The following is a 15,842-nucleotide window of genomic DNA, read 5'->3' on the forward strand; positions in this document are numbered from 1 at the left end:
TGTGGGTAGGATTGTGGCCTAGGATTGTTAAAAATGTTTCTGCTTGATGATGTCACTTCTGGTCATGACATCATGGGCCCTGACAAATTCTCATTCTAAAAAGTGGGTCCCAGTGCTAAATGTGTGGGAACCACTGATCTAAACAATATTACTGGGGGTGTGTGCAGTGGGGCACAGGGCCCTCTGGATCTGTGGATACTTGCGCCCTCCTGTAAATGCCCATTGATTGAGGATTTTTCTTCATGCATCCAACGCTGACACTGCAGTCCACAAAAGCTTGTTCTGAAATAAATGGGATAGTCTTTGTTGTTATTCCATGAAGGAAGATGAGTTGTAGTTCTGGTATTGACAGTGGCTGGTAATTCTCATTCAGCAGCATTCCACTTCTGATTCACTTCTTAAACATGAAAAGGGTGTGAGGATAAAGAAAGGCAAGGAGTTGTTATGTCTGGCTGACTGGTTCAAATTGATCCCAGAATTGTACCTCTTTCAACAGTGGACCAATAAGGCTTCGGAGCAAACATAAGACTTGGCTGCAGTGCTTTCTCTGTTGTGCCATAATAAGTGATCTGTAGTAGACATGGGAGGCTGGTACTACAGCATCCAGTATCACCTTCCAAGTACCGTTGCATTCCTACCATTAATGGTTTCACAGCCTTGCAGCTAGGATGACTAAAATCACCTGAGAGCCAAGATGGTGTAGTGCAGCGGTTCCTAAAGTCCTTCTCAGACTTTAGGAACCCTGAAGAATTTGCTGGGGAGGGGGACAGGCGGGGGCAGCAACACAATCGGGATATGTTGCCAGGGAGGGGAGAGTTTTTTCAACTTAGCTGGTCGCTGTGGCTTACTGGAAAGTCCAGGGAGCCTGTGACCCCCTGTGCAGCCCTCCCTGAGACTTCAAAGGCATGTAACAAAAACTTCCTGTTTTCATTGAAAATTGGAAGTATTTTTTTCTTCTTCTAACAGAAGGCTTGGGTAGGGCTACAGAGGGGGTCGCAGGCTCCAAGGATCCTCCAGAGAGCCTTAGCAACCCTCAGGTAAGTCAGAAAAACCCTTCCCTCACCAGCAGCAGCATGATCATCCCAATCTTTGCCAGTTCCCCTGGTGGGTCATGACCCACCGGTTTGAGAACCACTGGTGTAGTTTTTTGGGAATTGGACATAGACCTGGAACATAGCCCACCTGAAAACATCTTATAACACCTCCCAAGCTCTTGTTTGGTCTTACAGCTAGTACTATTCCCACCCCACTGCTGTAGCCATGCCAAAAAGGGCATGCTGTATCCAGCATGGGGGGGGGGGGAATCAGAAGGCTTTGGAGAGGTAAAGGGATTTAAATCCCATTACACCTCTGTAAGCTTCCTGCTCTGCAGTGGGTCTCCTTGGACCAGCACCAGCAATTCCACACATTCAAGGAGAGAAAGGGGCAAGGAGCCTGCCCACAGAGGGGATAGGGTCCAGAGTGCCCTATCACTACTGGATCCACCCCATGCTGCAGCCTCCCCACCACTGTTTCACCCCCCACCCTGCCTAGCTTCGCTCCCTCTCTGCCCTGCCCCCCTTTCACCTCCTCCCTCTGGCATACCTTTTCTGTGGGATGACCAGCAATCCCCCCCCATGCTTGCTGGAAGGCTTTATGCTTTATAGCTGTTTTGCAGCAGAACACGTGTACTGTTAGCAGTGGGGGCCAATAGAATTAGACTGCAGTCCTATCTGCACTTAAGAATTGGGCTGTTAGTCTTAGGTGAATCTCTGTGGGAAGCAGTAGTGTAGCTGGGCGGAGACCGGGGAGGTACTACCCCCCACGTGGTAGAGTGGTGGTTTTCCACCATCTCAACTGGGGGATGGGGGTGACAGCTTCTACCATTTGGCACATGGACACGCCATAAAATTAGCCCTCCCTTCTACCTGGGGTCCTCCTGTACAGCTCCAAATGGAGCTTTTCTGGGGCCAGAGTCGTGCATGTCGGAGTATTTAAGCAAGTGCAGGGGTTGATGACACAGGGAGCTTCATCGCTTCACCTGACCCTGGGTTCCTGCCCCCCCAGCTACGCTACTGGTGGAAAGGAAGAACAACAGCTTTGAAATAGCCGCTAGGAATGACATTCAATCTTATTAATGGTGTTTATATTAGGATATTTTATTTATTTATTTATTTATACAGGTATTTATATACCGCCTTTCTTTGGTCATCAGATTTCTCCTCAGACTTCAATCCAAGGTGGTTTACATAGGCAGGCTGTTCTAAACCCCCCTAGGGATTTTTACAATTGAATAGTTCTAGTCTTTCATAGAACTCCTCATTCCAGCTGGATTCCTTCCTGGTCTGGCCTCTCTCTGGCCCTTCGCCTCCCACGCTCCACTTGACGGCAACTCCTCTCTGCCACCGAGGGTCAGCTCATCAGCATATCAGCATGTCGTCAGTTCTCGGGTACTTCTGGTTGTTTTGAACTGGTAGCCTCAGATCTTCAGGCATACAAGGCGGCAGCTCTACCAACTGAACCAGACCTCCTGGATATGAACTGAAATGTTGAGAAGAACTTCCTGATTGATCTTGGGGGGTTATGACAGAGCATGGCAGGGGTGGAGATATTCTTCTGAGCATGTTATCCTAATCTTTTTCTCAAATTGCATTGTATGATTCCTGATAATGAGTTAATAGTATGAAACAGTCTCTCTTTGTTTCTTGCAATATACCCCATAAACTCCAGGTGCCCTTTGAAAAAGAACTTGCTTTTATGATGTAGTCATAATTTAGGCTGACTTGTGATGGAACCTAAATCTAATTTCTTTGTACTTCAGGTAATAAAGTACTAATGTACGTTGAAAAATATAATTGCATTTGCTTCTCTGTTGGATCTGACTATCATAACTGACCATTATCCAAGAGCTCTTGGTTACTTTCTCTTTTATTAGTACAGAAGACTGCACACCCAGCAGGATATGGGCTCATTTAGCATTTGAAGGTATTTCCTAAATCCCTTTGGAGAGTGAAAAAGAAGCAACTGCCCTCCTGTGTGTAGCTGGGATCTATAGCTAGACCACTACAGGTACCTGTATGTAGAAAAGGATAGCAAGTTCTCACTCCTAGCCTCCCAAGCACAAATTGCTTTGGGTGACTTTTAGAAGCAGATGGTGGGGGGGAAAATGACTTAACAAATGAAGAGAAGGATGAAAGAATCCCAAACCAGAAAAGTGGTACTGCTACTATGGAAGTATAATGATTAATAAAGTGATAGTGAACTTTTGGGAAATGGTTAAACGCAACTGGCTTGAGTGGTCCCCATTCAATATACTTAAACAAGCTGAGCTTTTAAATAGCTGCTCAGGGCCACGTTTAACGTAATCTTTGTGATTCATCCCAGTGAATAGTGGCATTGGGAAAGAAAGTGGAAAACTGATGTTCTGGAAGTGGAGAGTGCAGGTCCCGGTGCAGATGAATATCTGCTGCAGGGGTGGGCAAATCCTGACCTGGGGCCCATCTGCAGCCCTTGGGGTCCCTCAATCTGGCTGACAGGGAGTCCCCAGTCTTCAATGAGCTTCTGGCCTGTCGAAGACTGTAGGAGCCTGTGCTGGCCTGCAACAGTTGGTCACGACTGCCAGATGCGAGCTGCAACTGAGTTAGAGCAAGGCCTTTTATAGTCTGCACATGCCTGATCTTGTCTGATCTTGGAAGCTAAGCAGGGTTAGGCCTGGTTAGTACTTGCTTGGGAAACCATCTAGGCATACCTGGTGCTGTAGGCTTATACCATAGTCTTTCGAGACTGAAGGTTGCCAACCATTTATAGTCTCCATGTATTTTCTGCTTTTGCCTTTATTATTTTACCCTCCCCCATTGCCTCTGAACAACTTATGTCTCCTTGTGTTTCTGGCTTGGTCTGTATGTTTTCACTGTGCAAAAGGTATGTGGCAAACAGTTCATAGTTCTGATGTGGTTCTACATGCCTGCATTATAGTTGTCATGTGTATTATAAATAAGCTCAGTAAAATTCATTCATTCAGTTCAGTTCATATAAGTTCAGTCTCTAATGTATTCATTTATTCAAATTTGAAATGTAAATTAATTCTTTTTTTTTTTTTTTCCTGGTCCCTGACACAGTGTCAGAGAGATGATGGGGCCCTCCTGACAAAATGCTTGCCCACTCCGCTCTGCTGTCATAGTATTTTGGTCACAAAAGCCAGATGTCTATCAGGGTCTTTTGGTCCTTTACTCAAGTCCTCTCTCCGTAGTGCCCTCCAGGGCTTCCCTGGACTTCCTAATGCCCTTTATGGGCATAAAAACATCACTTCCGGTTTTTGACTAAAAACTGGAAGTGACTTTTTTGGCCATAAATGGCCATTCGGATGCCCACAGAGGCTGTGGGCTTCCATCTGCAGCCTTGGCGGGGCTCAGAAGCCCCTCCAGAGGGGAGGGGGCATGTGTGGGGAGACCCTGTGGACCCGATCCATGGTTAACTGAAACCGCAGATACAGGGATATGGGCACCCCCACGTAATGCAAAGCAGTAATCACTTGTCTTTGAATCTTCTCTTGGACTGAGAATGACATTTGTTCAAGGTCTTGATGGGTCATCGTGGAATGGGTATGCATTAAGCCATAGAGTAAGTAGTTACATTACTCCATGAATAAACTAATCAAATGGAAGTGCGTTGGAGGGGGAATTCAAAAGAACCTTTACTGATGCAGTACTTAGCTGAGTGCAAATTGCACAGTCAGCAGGTACACACCAAACTGTGACTGAGCTCTATTTTAAAACTGGGGGTCAGTTTGGATAATATGTCCACTAGCAGTGGTGTCGCTAGGGGTGTGTGGGCCGCACCGGGTGACGCGGTGGGGGGGTGACGTGCCCTGGGGGAGGACGCACTAACTTTGTGGCTTTCGGAGCTACCCCATCATACCATACACCGTTGGATATGGAATTCCCAGCAGGGTGCAATGCAAAAATACAGAATTGAAATAGCTCCTTTACTTCAAAAGTTATGGCCACAAAACCTGAAAGAAAAAATGCATGGAAACCTATGGAAAGTGAAAGTGAGCCGTATCGCATGTTTACTCGTGATTAGGTGAACTTGCCATAGTCCGTCGGAAAGGGCAGGCTGAGTGGAATCCAATGACACCAGAATGGTCCCGATCCAATGAATGCAGCCCCCAAAAACATGAGAAGGAGGTCCCTGCCTTCCTCCCAGCTGTGAGTCTATTGAAAGGAAGCCGCATGGCTGTGTGTACTCACGAGTAGGCGAACTTGCCTTAGTCCATTGGAAAGGGCAGGCAGAGAGAACTTCAATGACGTCAGAATGGTCCTCATTCAATGAATGCAGCCCCCCAAAACACTTGAGAAGGAGGTCCCTCCCTCCCAGCTGCGAGTCTATGGAGCTCTATGGAAAGCAAAGCAGCCTCACAGTTGCATTTACTCATGAGTAGGAAGACGAGCCTTGGCTGGTGGTCAGGCCAGGCAAAGGGGAATGTAAGGACACCAGAAGGGTCCCGATCCGATGGAGCTGCTCCAGAAGGCAGCCTCCCCCCCACTAAAAAGTACCAAAAAGAGGCTTCAAGTGGTAAGGGGAAGTTTTCTATTTTGCGCTTGCAAAGCCAGGAGGGTCTTTATCTTGATATGCTTGAAACAGAAGAACTTTAAACTGGGCACTGGGGAGGGCTGAAAATCTCACTGATTCTTTTTGGGGGGTGTTATTGCAGGCAGACTACAGAGTAAGCCCCATTGACCACTATGGGATGTACTTCAGAGTAGACATGCATAGGCTTGGGCTCATAGGCTGCAATCCTACCCGCACTTTCCTGGGAGTGAGCCCCATTGACCACTTTGGGACTTACTTCAGAGTAGATTCACTTGGTGGAACAGGACTGGCTCCCCCTTATTTAATTATTTTATTTTAATTTAATTATTATAATTATTCATTTTAATTGGCTTGATGATGTCACTTCTGGCCATGACATCACTTCCAATGGATCCTGGACAGATTGTCATTCTAAAAAGTGGGCCCCGGTGCTAAGTTTGAGAACTGCTGCAATAAGGTGTTAGTAAGTTGAAAAGGGTGTGCATGTGTGAGACTCTACAAGTTTTCAAAATCACTAAAATCAGAATTTGGAGGAATAAGACCATCATGTTATATATCAATCAATGCGTAATTTCATGCAGAATGCAATAAAACAAACCACATTCAAATATCTGTGTTCTAACAAAAGGTACAGCCAAAAAAACCAGTGGGGGCGGGGCGACAGTACATCACCACGCCCACCACCTGGGGAGTTGCCCCGCCCACTGCATGGGGTGACACGCAGTTCTCCCACACAGGGTGACGTGAATCCTAGTAACACCACTGTCCACTAGCCCTCTTGATTACATGTAGGCGTCTCATCAAGATGCAATTGAAAGTAACACTTAATGCATGCATCAAGGGGCAGTTTGGACAAGCAGCCCACATACACCTTATGTGTGATGGTATGGCTTCCTGGGTTGGGGGAGTCATGCATCCCCATGCTCTTCCCCCAGACGATATGTTGTTTGGTTTTTTGGGTGTCATCAAGATTTACAACAGCTGCTGCTGTCGAATCGTATCTTGGCATTTTAAATCAGGTATCCTGCCAATCCAGTTTGGGAAAAAAAAATAGATTTGGCTACATCAGGTGATTTAATTTTCAACTAATTTTCAGTTTATTTTCCAATACAAGTGACTAACACTGATGTTTATGTGTACTATTATGTTGACATTTAACAGCAAATTCCTCTTTAAATACAATATGAATTCATCTGCAATCTGCATCTTCTATAGCAGGGCACTAATTTGAATGCCAGTGAATATGTTCTTCATTTGTCAATGGAAAGCAGGTAAATTGCCTTAGACTTTTACATTCATCTCTTGCTCCAGCACCCGTTTTTCCCTAGAGTGGCTTGAAATAAGAATGATAGCAATGACTTTACTCCAGCAAGAGCCTAGTGACTGATACTACATCAGGCAGAATGTGACATCAGCAGTTCATATTTCATTGCTGATTTTCTCTTCATTTTCTTAAAACCCAATGAGAGCATTTCTGAGTAACCTTTCTCCCTCCCTTTTCCCCCCAGATCTCCAAGAAACCCGGAGCAGAAGATCATTAAACGAGTGATTGCTCTTGAAGGGGATATTGTCAAGTAAGTATCGTACACCATTGTCTCTGACTCCCTATAGCATCTTTTTCAGCAGAATTTGTGTCAGTATCCTAGACAACCATGACATTCTGTCATTATTGTACTCTGTGTTATTAACACGGATATCAGCACTAGTCTTTTTTTTTTTTTTAATGAGACGAGAATAACAAGGCAAAGATATTCACATATTGCTGAATCTGAACATAGGGCAGCAGTGTTAATGGTCTGCTCTGTGCCATAGACCAAATGATGAATGCTGAATTAGGGCCTGCTCCTGAAGTCCCAGCGTGGCCCTCCACCGGCACTGAGTGTTGCAAACATGCATTGCTGTCACTGCAATCCATCCGTGATGCATTGTGTCTTCATCCCTGCTCCCTCTGACTACTGAACCCCGCTGGCAGCCAGTTTGTGGTGCACTGCTGGTGGCACACGACCTGGCTCTTTTACCAGCACCATACTCTTTACCAGTGCATGCGAGGATTGGATTACCAGGGGTGTCCAAACCCCGGCCCTGGGGTCACTTGCGGCCCTCAAGGACTCCCAATGTGGCCCTCATGGAGCCCCCAGTCTCCAATGAGCCTCTGGCCCTTGGGAGACTTGCTGGAGCCCACACTGGCCTGATGCAACTGCTCTCAGCATGAGGGTGACTGTTTGACCTCTCACGTGAGCTGTGGGATGAGGGCTCCCTCCACTGCTTGCTGTTTCACATCTGTGATGCAGTAGCGGCAGCAAAGGAAAGGCCAGCCTTGCTTTGTGCAAGGCCTTTTATAGACCTTGGGCTGTTGTAAGACCTTCATTCATTCTTCATCTTTAATTTATTCATTTATGTAAACTTAAGTAAATTCAAATTTTAAATGTAAATTAATTCTTTTTTCCCCAGCCCCTGACACAGTGTCAGAGAGATGATGTGGCCCTCCTGCCAAAAACTTTGGACACCCCTGGATTAGGCCATAAATTGACTAAGGCCCAAATTCTAACCAACTTTCCGGCACTGACACAGCTGTACCAATGGGGCACATGCTGCATCCTGCAGTGGGGTGGCAGTCATGGAAGCCTCCTCAAGATAAAGGCATTTCCCTTACCTCAGTGCTGGAAAGTTGCTTAGGATTGTGCCCTAAGGGCCCAATCTTATTCAACTTTCCAGTGCCAATGGTGCCATGCCAATGGGGCATGCACTACATCATGCAGTGCGTTGGGCAGTCATAGAGACCTCCTCAAGGTAAAGGAACATTTATTCCCTTACCTTGAGGATGTGTTGCAGCTGCATCAGTGCTGGAAGGTTGGATACGATTGGGCCCTAACTCTTCACAGCCCTGTAAGATTCAACTGCCAATCAAAAATTGGTTTTCCTCTTAAGGCAGAAATTATGTGATAGAAATTTTTTCTTTTAAAAGCATTTTTTAATGGATTGAAAAATTAACTTGCATGAATATCAGTTGTGGCATTTTTCCTCTGTGATTTTGGTTCCAATTTCTTTTTATGTTCTGTATCAGGGGTCTCCAAACTTTTTGGCCAGAGGGCCGCATCAAATGTCTGGCATGGTGTGGAGGGCCGGAAAAAAAAAATTAAATATAAAATTTAAATAAATAAATTAGAGATGGAACTTAGATGAGTGAATAAAGGAATGAATGGGCTCATTCATTCAACCTCTCTGGCCCTCAGAACATCCTCCAGACACAATCAGAGCACAGTTCTGGTCATGTTCAGTTGAGTGGACCAGTGGCTTTCAGGGGACAAGAGGTTCACTGCAGGTCGGAAAGAGGTTTGCTGCAGGCTGCATCTGGCCCCTGGGCCGGGGTTTGGAGACCCCTGTTCTATATCTATACCAATTAGGTGCTTGATTCCTAGTCAGTTCCAACTACATATGTGCTTTATTTTTTTCACAAATTGCAGAACATCTACAATGTTTGATTATACAATCACAGTACAGTTACAGTCTAGATTAAAGTTTTTTTAAAAAACTCTTTATGAAGATGATGCATATTTCTCTGCTATCACCAAATTAAAATCTGAGAAAGGAGCAGATTCTGGCAAAGAGGTTCCCCAAAAAGAATGCAGCAATACTTTTGTCTGGTAATGGACCAGAGCATGGATGAAGTAAAAAATGGATGAATGTCAAAGCATAACCTTATTTAGCTTGCAAATTCATTTTGGCCAGCAAAAATATAAATGTATGTAACACTTGAGAATGCATGTTAATAAATAAGCAGAAATAAGAAACAAATAAAAGTAAGTATTTCAACGAACACTGTGGAAGGTTCGATGAAATTGGATGAAAGAGGAAAGCACATGGACAAAATCTGAAATGTGGTTATAATTGAAAACGGCTGAAAAAGCAAAGCGATGAAAGTCAAGTGGATGAAAGTCAAAGGATTGGAGTACTGAATATTAATTCATTTATTCATTTTTGCATCTGCACAAATTGTGAACTTTTCCTTGAGAATGTAGTTTGTTCAGCTAACAAATTGTTCAGTTCAAGAATGCAGGAAAAGAGATACCCATTTCCTTAACATGACCCGCATTAGTTGACTCTAGGAAAGGCACACAAAAAGGTGTCTTTTACTTCCAAACATAAATTCACTCTAACCCAGCTAGATCTAGTTCATGCGCCTCTCAAAAATGAGTTGTGCAGGTTGTCAAAAACTCTCTACTATTGCAGCCAAGCAAAACATTTTTACGAAAACAGCATGTTAGAATTGAAGAAATAGGATGGTACTGTTGATACAACTCATTGTAAAAAAGAGGCAATAAGCACATTTATACTTCTGGCATTCAAAAGTCTTGTATGCTTGAATACATATACATAATCTGCAGAATTTTGTAAGTGAAATGTTGAAGAAACTTATTTGCAACTAGTTATGTGTCGTCTTCAGTTACATTTGTGCATTCTTCCCAGAATTTAAAATAATGAAAAGGTCTACCCACAAGCTTAAAATGTGCAGGTTTTTACTTATTATAGTGTTTTGTTTTTTGCTCTCTACTTTGCAACTTGCAGCATTTTGCTAAGTGGGCAATGAGGCCTACCTTTCAAAGTGTCCTCTTATATTTACCAGGGATTTAAAACGTAAATGTAATGTTCATGGTAAGTAAATGTATTTAGAGTGCAATATGGAGCGCTCTTTGGGCTGACCCAAGCCAGTTGTGCCAGCCCAGCAGTGTTACAAACATGCAGTAAGGCACATGTTACCTTATGTCATCTGGGATGCAGCAAGGTTGCGTGCCGGCCTGCGGAGACCTCATCCAGCCTCCTCACCACCTAGAAAAGGTAAAGTTACACTGGCCGGCAGAGACCAGAGTGGGAGGTTGGGGAGAATGGGGAGAGGGTGGAATGGGGACATTTTGGGGAGGGGACAGTGGATAAGCCAGTGGGTAGACCAGGCTGGGAGGGATGTGGGACCAACCTATGGCACTTAGGCTGGATCCTAATCCCCCTCCCAAGCAGCCTGGTGTTACAGTGGCCTTTTTGGATCTGCACCAGCGATTTCACTGGTGCAAAACTGAATAGCCCCATTGAGATGGCTGCCCATGGGACATGGGATAAGGGGAAATAAATCCCCTTAGTCCGAGTTGCGCTGGAGCCACCTCAAACCCTGCACAGGATACAGCGCAGACCACTTGGCCTGCCTTTTCCAGTGCAGGTTAGGACTGGGCTGCCCAGAATTTAAATACTTTTTAAAATATTGCAGTTCTCAAACATTTCTCTTGCGCTACTCAAACATCTCAAGTTTCCCTGTGTGCAGCATTTGTGCTCCCACCCCCACCCCCCAGAAAGATAAAATTTAACTTGCTTAGTGCAGGACTTCGTTCTGGTAGAGAATCATTTAAAAATTATTTGAATGCAGACTCCTTTATTGATAGCTCTTTGTTGGGAAGGGGGGAATAGTAAATTGTCAATACGGTATAATGTATTAAAAATAAATGTTGGTTCTAGAAAGTACTATTGAATCAGAAGAACTTAAATATTTTAAAAGAAATTTGTCTTGCATGTGTTACTGAAGACACAAAAATCTATAGTGATGTATCACCGATGGTTGGACCATGATATATAAGGCACCCGAACAAACTTTGTGTTATAACAAGTGTGTGCCAATTTGTTGGAATAAGATAGGCTACTAGCTGTATAAAAAATAAAATAAAATGCTGAAGTTCTGTCCATGTCCTAAGCAGTCTTTGCAGTGAGCAGTTTTCAATTTTGCATATGGCAAAAAAATAAATGACTGCTAAATCTTCCTTTATACCACGAAGGGCAAGTGATACATGCTGAAACAGATTTTAATGGAAGTTTCTATAATTGAAAACCAAGGCGCGGTGACCTACTATTAGAGGCTAATAAGAACTAGGATTTTTCAAAGGATGGAATATATTGGCGAATGAGGCAATCAATGTACAGATTAGGCGTAGGTATATGCTAAAAGAAAAGGTGACCTTTTACGAATTTGAGAAGGTAACTTTGGCCTCCGAGGGAGTTAATCAGATTTTCAGAACTAATGGAACTATCTTTACAGATTAAAATAAAAGTGCCGGCCGCACACCAGTGATGCCATGGCATGTGCAGTGAAAGCTACCAGAAGGGCCTGCAGTAGCGGAGCCAGGGGGTGGAGCTGTAAGTCCGTACGGCTCTGAAACTCGTTGTGTAAGCTGCCTCCCCCGCTCTCGAGGCCATTCTGAGGAGCAAAAGCAATGCAGAGGTGTCTCGCCCACTTTGCTTTTGCTCCTGGACTTAGGGCCTGCCTTAATTTTAAGGCATTACGATCCACAACTCCTATCATGTTGCCCAGGTACTATAGATACAGAACTAGCACATGGAAACGGTGGATTAAGGGTCCGAAGTGATAAAAATCATTCTAGTGTTTCTAAACCTTACACAGTTGTTAAAATTTTAATTAAACGGGTTTACAAGGGAGGGAAGAGAGACCAAGTTCATAAATGAGACAGATATGCTTTGTAAATGAAGAAGAAAGCTAATTAAACCAAGCATAGCAGCAGAGTATTAATTTTTAAAAGCACTTCTAGCGTATTTGTAGTAAATCTTGCCATGGCTACTGCATATTTCCTAATGAGTTATTCCACAATTTTAAGTTCAGCATATTTGCTGCCAACTTCTCCTAGCTAGGTAAGAAAATTGTATCCTCGGGCGTGATGGTAATATTTATTTCAGCACAATTAACTCTTTGAGCCCTGCTGACGAATGCTATATGAGAATGCACCTGAGAAATAGGACTCTGTAGATTCTGACATAGCAGGCTTGAAGGGAACTCACTGTGCTCTGTTGTTTGATAAGCGAGGTTTCAGTACAAAGACAGCGGGTGCATGTTTGCGCATGAGCATTCATCTGTGCAAGTGCTTTCAGTTGGCAGGTTAATGAAGAAAGGGTGCCAGATCCCTCTAGCTTAATAGAGTTCCTTTAGCATAAGTACAAATGCAGAGCAATTTCTCCTTCTTCTGTGTGTTAGGCAAATTATATCTGCATTTTTCCAGCTGCTCATTTCTGTGATACTGAGACCATAGTTTGAACTGACCAAGGACCAAAAGGCCACAAAAAATAGGCTCTGCTCACTGATTCCCATGATTGCTGTGAGGTGCAAACACTTTCACCCATCCACAGGGGGAACAGCCATGGAAGATTGAGCAAAGCTTTGCTCTCGTGTACCTTTCTATGCCTTTTCATTGGGTTTTGTTGTTTTGCAATGAGGAGTCATAAGCTGAGGCGCATTAAGCTCTGATGGAACCTTTGCTGTTCATGCTGGGAAGGGGTGAATTGAGCAGACCTGCACCTAGGCTCTTGCACAAGAATCCTGTTGAGGTGTACAGCTAAGAGCTATGCTGCAGTTAAGGAGTCCATAAGATTCAGGGCCCAATCCTATCCAATGTTCCAGTGCCCGTGCAGCCATGCCAATGGGGCATTTACTGCATCCTATGGTAGGGAGGCAGTCACAGAGGCCTCCTCAAGGTATGGGAACATTTGTTTCCTTACCTTGGGGTTGCATTGCTGCTGCTCCTGGTGCTGGAAAGTTGGATAGGTTTGGGCTGTAAGTTACCTTTCCCTACTTCAGCAACATACTGAAGAATGACAGAAGGTGTGGTCTGGGGTCTGAAGGCTGCCTGAAGCTAAGAAGGAGTTCCCTGATTCATGCCTGGGAGACCAGAAGTCACTGATGAGAAGCCAAAGCTGACATGATCCTCGGTGAGAGAAAGGAGTTGGTTTTGCATGCCGTGGTGAGAGCAGGGACTGGAATACAGAGAATGTTCGTGAGGAGTGATAACAACTGGAAGATTCCCAGCTCGGCATGATTTCTGACTGTTTGCAGAAGCTCAAGGCGTGGGGCTGCAGTGGCTCTCCCCAGGGTAACAGGAAGCGATTCCTCTTGCCCTGGGCTGAGCCACTAAGCATCCAAAACTTGCGCTGGATACAGCGCAGGCCCTCTGGCCTGCCTGTTCCAATGCAAGTTAGGATTGCGTTGCACATATATTAGGCCAGGGAGAGAATAACTCATCATGGGGAAACAGTTTATGGGGGTGTCCACCATCTTCATCATCCCAAACTGAAGTTTTTCCTATGTCATTGCCATACATCTTTGATGTTCTGTGTGTTTTTTCTGCTTTTGTTACTGAGTCGAGACAGTCTAACTACTGCAGAAAACGTGTATAGATTTTCCGAGTTCAGTGTTCTGCAACCAATAAGAAAATGCTCTTGTTGTTGAGTGCCTGCATTTGAATGACACGCAATAAGAAATCTATTGTATAGATGTATTTTCTAGCTCTCTTTGCTTCCTAGTGATTCAGTTCAGTCTTCTTGCAGTATCCGATAGCATTACTTGACCTGGAAAGGGGACCACTTGTGCAGACAAAGAAAGCACATGATAATATATAAGACAAGAGCCTATACAGCTGTTAACAAAGAATGCTGGGCAAGTCATTGGAAACACAGTACATTTAATTACACAGGAAGTAACTGTGCTACACTTTTTACAGCAGCTGACATTTTTAGTATGTCTATAAAGCGTATATAGAGCCTATAAAATGTGTTTAAATACATATAATCTCAATCCATAAACTTTGGCGCAAGCGTGGGGTTGGCTTCCTCAGTATCAGGAAATACTGCATGTAAGTGAACACATGCGCATTTCCTGTGCATGCCAAATTCGGAATGCAAAACAGGATTCTGACGAGCTCGGAAACATAGTCATTGGTCCCAGACTCCAGAAAACAATGTACCTCTGTGCCATGTAGGGCTACTTATTTATTTTAACTATTTATATACCACCTTTCTCTGTTTTTTACATAGCATTCAAAGTGGCTTACATAGGCAGGTAAATTTTGACCACCATTTTTCAAAATGTTTTTTTTTTTTTTTTTAAATTAACAGTATTGTTCTGTGAGAGGAACTCGCAGAACCCCCAGTCCATAGATGCCTGCTCCCCCCAGACAACTGTCAGTCGAGCCCGGGCAGGTTCTCAAGGACTTAGCCATTCTTGCCAGCCGATCTCATCACACTCCCCCACTCTCTCACCATAGGCAGATCATAAGTGACTCCAACCTCTCACAGTGGGTTATCGCACTTAGTTACGTTGGCTTCTTGTCCAGTGGTGTCACTAGGTGTGAGAGACCAGCGCATCACCCCCATGAATGGCGCATCACCCTCTCATTTGGCAGGGCAACGTCCTGGACAGTGGGTGTGGTGATGCACCATTGCCTTGCCCCACTTTTTTTGTGGCTATAACTTTCGATAGAATGTAGATAGTCCGATGCAGTTTTTTTCATTGCATTCTGCATGAAATTATGCATTGAAAAATATATAACATGATGGCATTATTTGAAAATACCAGGATTTAAAATGTTTTGGCCATTAGTGGCGTCACCCTCCTGTGCATGTGGCTGATGAAGATTGCACCCCTCTCACCCCCTAGCAATGCCACTGTTCTTGTCTCCCCTTGAAGAGCGTGACACCTCAACCACCAGACCATACTGCATATCTAACGCTTTTCTTTCTTTCATCTTGTTCAGTATCTTCCTGCTCGATATCACAAGCAGCCTTTGAAAACAGCATGGGAGAGAAACTTGGACAGTTGATTGTCATGTGCCACTTCTGTGCTTGCTAGATAGCAGTTCTTGCTTTTCTTTATGAGAACCTAAAACAACGGTTGCGTATTGATTATGAATCTACCTGGTTTGTTTTTTAGATTAAGGAAAATGCAGATTTGAAAAGCTGACTCTGTATCAGAGCAAGGGGAAAAAAATGTTGCTGATGTGATATTTTCAAGTACCTTGAAGTCTTCATCTGACATTCACAGCAGTTGGTAATACATTGAAAGCAAATTAAGTTGAGCATTCTCAATTCTTTGCATGTTGCCCTTATGTACTTAGATGGATATATTTAGCAACTGTAGTACTGTTCCCAGCAAGCTATCCCTGAATATGGGATTTGGATCTCTGTGGGATCTTGCGTAGAATCAAACATTTTCACCTACACGGAAGATAAGTTTTCCTATAGACATTCTGTCTAGAAGCCGTTTTCTTGGCAGCCGAATCCTCTCTAGACTTCCCCACACTGATGCAGCGGTCCTAGCATGGCTGCGCTGCATCTGGCAGGGAAGTTTAACAGGCAGAAAGTCTCCTTGAGGTAAGGGGACATTGTCCCCTTGCCTTGGGCAAGCCCCGGCCTGTGCAGTAGTTCACGTTGAATCTTCATCAGCAAAATCA

At 44.2% G+C, this 15,842-nt stretch overlaps 1 protein-coding gene across 3 annotated transcripts in view; it reads left to right on the top strand.

Moving 5' to 3' along the window:
• The window catches only part of IMMP2L (inner mitochondrial membrane peptidase subunit 2), a 539,096-nt gene that overhangs the window by 355,481 nt on the left and 167,773 nt on the right, over positions 1–15,842 (top strand). For all 3 annotated transcript variants that reach the window (XM_066634179.1, XM_066634180.1, XM_066634181.1), the window contains exon 4: positions 7,080–7,145. In XM_066634179.1, coding sequence (XP_066490276.1) covers positions 7,080–7,145 — 66 coding nt within the window. The remainder of the gene's footprint in view (positions 1–7,079; positions 7,146–15,842) is intronic.

The sequence above is a fragment of the Tiliqua scincoides genome, chromosome 7 (genome assembly GCF_035046505.1).
Source record: "Tiliqua scincoides isolate rTilSci1 chromosome 7, rTilSci1.hap2, whole genome shotgun sequence".
In the NCBI taxonomy this organism is placed as follows: Eukaryota; Metazoa; Chordata; class Lepidosauria; order Squamata; family Scincidae; genus Tiliqua; species Tiliqua scincoides.